Source organism: Camelina sativa, chromosome 19, assembly GCF_000633955.1.
Source record: "Camelina sativa cultivar DH55 chromosome 19, Cs, whole genome shotgun sequence".
Taxonomy (NCBI): Eukaryota; Viridiplantae; Streptophyta; class Magnoliopsida; order Brassicales; family Brassicaceae; genus Camelina; species Camelina sativa.
The window spans coordinates 23,244,460-23,248,248 of NC_025703.1; the positions used below are offsets into that span (position 1 = coordinate 23,244,460).

Below are 3,789 nucleotides of genomic sequence, written 5' to 3' on the forward strand. Positions count from 1 at the left end.
TGCTTCAATCACTTCCTCTTCAATCGTGATAACTGGTTCCCCCTCCTCACCATCCGAGAACTCCAATCTCACTCGTTCTGTTACGAACGCCGCATCCAACACACTCTCCGGTGAAGGAGTTCCCCCAACAGCACTCCCCTTCACCCTATCCACCCATGATCCTGAACTATCCGGTGGATCTCCCGGTGGCCTCCCTTTCTCACCAATCTCCATCATAATCACCTTTTGACCGACAACATTCGCTTCGTTCTCCATTGTGCCTTTTCAAACAGTTTGTAAATCTGCAAAAGAATAAAAAAAAGAAGTAATTTTGCAAAAAGAAAAAAATAGACAAACTAAAAAAGCCCATCACAAAAACTCAAGAGAACTAATAACCCAACAAAACCCAACAAAACCCAACTTAGGCGTTCCCTTCTCATTCTCCTCTTCTTCTTCGTCTTCGTCTCTTGTCCTTTTTCCAAACTTTTGCTGTGCGCTTTTTATTTTGTCCAAAGAATCATATTCTTTTGCCCTCTCACACGAGTCAAATTTACCTTTTTGCCACAACAATCATGGCGGCGACGGCGGTGGTCTGGCAACCCCGAGACGACGGTCTCGCCGAGATCTGCGCTCTTCTCGAACAACAGATTTCTCCTTCCTCCGTCGTCGACAAGTCTCAGATTTGGCAGCAGCTTCAACACTTCTCTCAGTTCCCTGATTTCAACAACTATCTCGTCTTCATCCTCGTTCGCGCTGAGGTTTATACAACTTTTCTCTACTCTCTCTTCGCTTCCTCATATATATATATATATATATATATTTTTTGGTCTCATTCGCCGTATTGACTCAATCTACTTGTTGAAGACGACGACTCTTCGGAGTTCGGATCGTTGAATTTTCATTTGCTCTTTGGATTCTCTTTGTCGCTTAGCTTAGCTGTTCCTCCCGCGTTTCCATTGGATTGCTTTAGTTTCTCCAGACTAAATTATGAGTTTCTGTGTTCTGTACCCTAATTGATTTATCTCCTTTTGTGAATGAAATTTTTGATTCAATTGACTTGAAGTTTACTTGAATCCAGATAACATAAATGTTGTGCAGAGAATAGTGAACTGTCTTCTTATCTTGAGAACTCATTTCCTTTTAGTTCTAGTTGTATCTACATGCTATCTAATTGCAGACTTTACTAGGCAAGACCAGTCTGGAATTTTTATATTGCTGTTGTTGTTTGATTAGGTTATATGCTTTCTACTTGAATATCTGTTTCTTAGCTGATGAGTAATTGTATGATGGTGCCAGGGTAAGTCCATAGAGGTTCGCCAAGCTGCTGGCTTGCTTCTGAAAAATAATTTGAGGGGTGCTTATCCATCCATGGTTCAAGAAAACCAAAAATACATCAAGTCAGCGTTGTTGCCTTGTCTGGGAGCAGCGGACAGGAATATACGGACTACAGTTGGAACTATCATCAGTGTTATTGTTAATATCGAAGGAGTTTCTGGATGGTCTGAGCTTTTGCCAGCTCTTGTTACTTGCTTAGACAGTAATGATCTAAATCACATGGATGGTGCGATGGATACATTGTCAAAGGTATTAGCTCCTACGCATTTCCTTTCCTGTTTCTTGCTCTTTTTGTTAAACCTTTGGTTTATGAGCCTTAATCCCATGTTATCCTAGTACTGATTGGTGGTTGTGATATATTTGGAATACTTTCAATGTTTTTGTAATATCTATGTGTCATATTCTTACCGATTAGATTTGTGAGGATATCCCGCATGTCTTGGATTCAGAAGTGCCTGGCTTAGCAGAGCGCCCTATCAACATTTTCTTGCCTAGGCTATTTCAGGTAAGCATCTCATATTTGTACACAGATTTCGGAACTCGGTTGTAGCACTTGTTAGGTTCTATTTTGAATTCTTGTCGTCCTATTGGATTGGTTGCGACAAGATTTTGATTTCCACTCTTTTATTTGAGCAGTTTTTTCAGTCACCCCATGCTTCACTGAGGAAGCTTGCCCTGGGTTCTGTGAACCAATATATCATAATAATGCCTGCTGTAAGTATTGCCGAAGGCTACTTGTAAAATTTCGTTTTTGTTTGATATGGTATAAAGGACTGTGGTTAGTAACAACCTACGTTTTGTAGGCTTTGTTCCATTCAATGGATAAGTACCTTCAGGGTTTGTTTGTCCTCGCCAATGATCCTGTAGCAGAAGTCAGAAAATTGGTACTCGTCTTATTTAAGCTTCTGTCAATTGTTTCTTATTTTTGTCAGTACTAGAGAGAGTTATTTCGGCTTCTTTAGATGACATATGTTATAATCAGATTCCCATCTCATTTCGGATGTTCTTATGCCACTGTAATAATGTATTTTCTTTCTTTGCTTAAAAGGTCTGCGCAGCATTTGTGCACCTCACGGAAGTCCTCCCCTCATCTATAGAGGTATTTCTCGTTGTGGTTTTAGGATACACCTTGCTTCAAATATATTCTAAATGTCCCTTATTTTTGAGATACTTAATATCTTTAGTCTAAGCATTTCTTCTACCATGTATCTTAGATTTGTCTTCTTCCCTTATTTTCTTTTTCAGCCGCATCTCAGGAATCTCATGGAGTACATGTTACAAGTTAACAAAGACCCTGATGAAGAAGTGTCTCTCGAAGCATGTGAATTTTGGTAAAATGTTATTCTCTTTGTTTGCTATATAGATGACGGTTTTGTTACCTGTTTTTCTCTTATTTTCCATCCTTCTCCTCATTAAATAACATAAAACAATATTGTTGTTTGGCAGGTCTGCATACTGTGACGCTCAGCTGCCGCCAGAGAACTTGAAAGAGTTTCTGCCACGCCTAATTCCAGTATAGTGATACTTCTCCTTTTCTTCATAAGTTATTTGGGCATAATAATTTACCCTGCGGGTGTAGTTTGTAATGTTACATAAAATATATCTGTTATAGGTGTTGCTTGAAAACATGGCTTATGCAGATGACGACGAGTCCCTTTTGGATGCAGAGGTTGTTTTTCTGTTGTTATTCTATGTTTTGTCACCTTTCTCAATATAATTGTCATTTATTTATATGAAAACTGCTTACTTTTTGTAGGAAGATGAGTCTCAACCAGACAGAGATCAGGTGCAAATTGTTTGTTCATGTCTTTGATTTTTTTTATAGATTTCTCCTTCTCTAATTTCCATTCATTTTGGTTCCTCTACAGGATTTGAAACCTCGTTTTCATACATCAAGACTTCATGGATCAGAGGATTTTGATGATGATGATGATGTATGCATTTACTTTTTGTGTCATTTGATCTGTACAGAAGTGCATGTGTTATATGATACCAATAAATTAATACTATAAATCACTTTTTAATGTGTTTCTCTGGGTACAGGATGATGACTCGTTTAACGTGTGGAATTTAAGAAAGTGTAGTGCAGCAGCTATTGACGTTCTCTCCAATGTATTTGGAGATGACATCCTTCCAGCACTCATGCCCCTAATTCAGGTAAATGTTAGTCCTCTTGGTCTTTTTGAAATGAACACAATCAGCTAAACCATGTTCTTCCAAGCTGCAGACAAAATTGTCAGCTTCTGGTGATGAGGCCTGGAAAGATAGGGAAGCTGCTGTTTTGGCTCTCGGGGCTATTGCTGAAGGCTGCATGACTGGTCTTTACCCTCACTTGTCTGAGGCAAGTTCGTTTTTGATCCACATCATCTCAGTTGATATAGATCAACATCCTAACGCCTTATTTCTGCAGATTGTAGCATTTCTTCTTCCTCTTTTAGATGATAAATTCCCGCTAATACGAAGCATATCTTGCTG

At 39.0% G+C, this 3,789-nt stretch overlaps 1 protein-coding gene across 1 annotated transcript in view; it reads left to right on the forward strand.

The window, feature by feature from the left end:
• LOC104766998 (transportin-1-like) overlaps positions 423-3,789 on the forward strand; it is a gene marked incomplete in the record, with an annotated part of 10,671 nt that continues 7,304 nt past the window's right edge. The window contains 14 exon segments of the mRNA XM_010491002.2: positions 423-737; positions 1,276-1,563; positions 1,730-1,819; positions 1,951-2,028; positions 2,118-2,198; positions 2,363-2,413; positions 2,560-2,645; positions 2,761-2,827; positions 2,927-2,983; positions 3,071-3,100; positions 3,183-3,248; positions 3,358-3,471; positions 3,542-3,655; positions 3,725-3,782. Coding sequence (XP_010489304.1) covers positions 552-737; positions 1,276-1,563; positions 1,730-1,819; positions 1,951-2,028; positions 2,118-2,198; positions 2,363-2,413; positions 2,560-2,645; positions 2,761-2,827; positions 2,927-2,983; positions 3,071-3,100; positions 3,183-3,248; positions 3,358-3,471; positions 3,542-3,655; positions 3,725-3,782 — 1,366 coding nt within the window.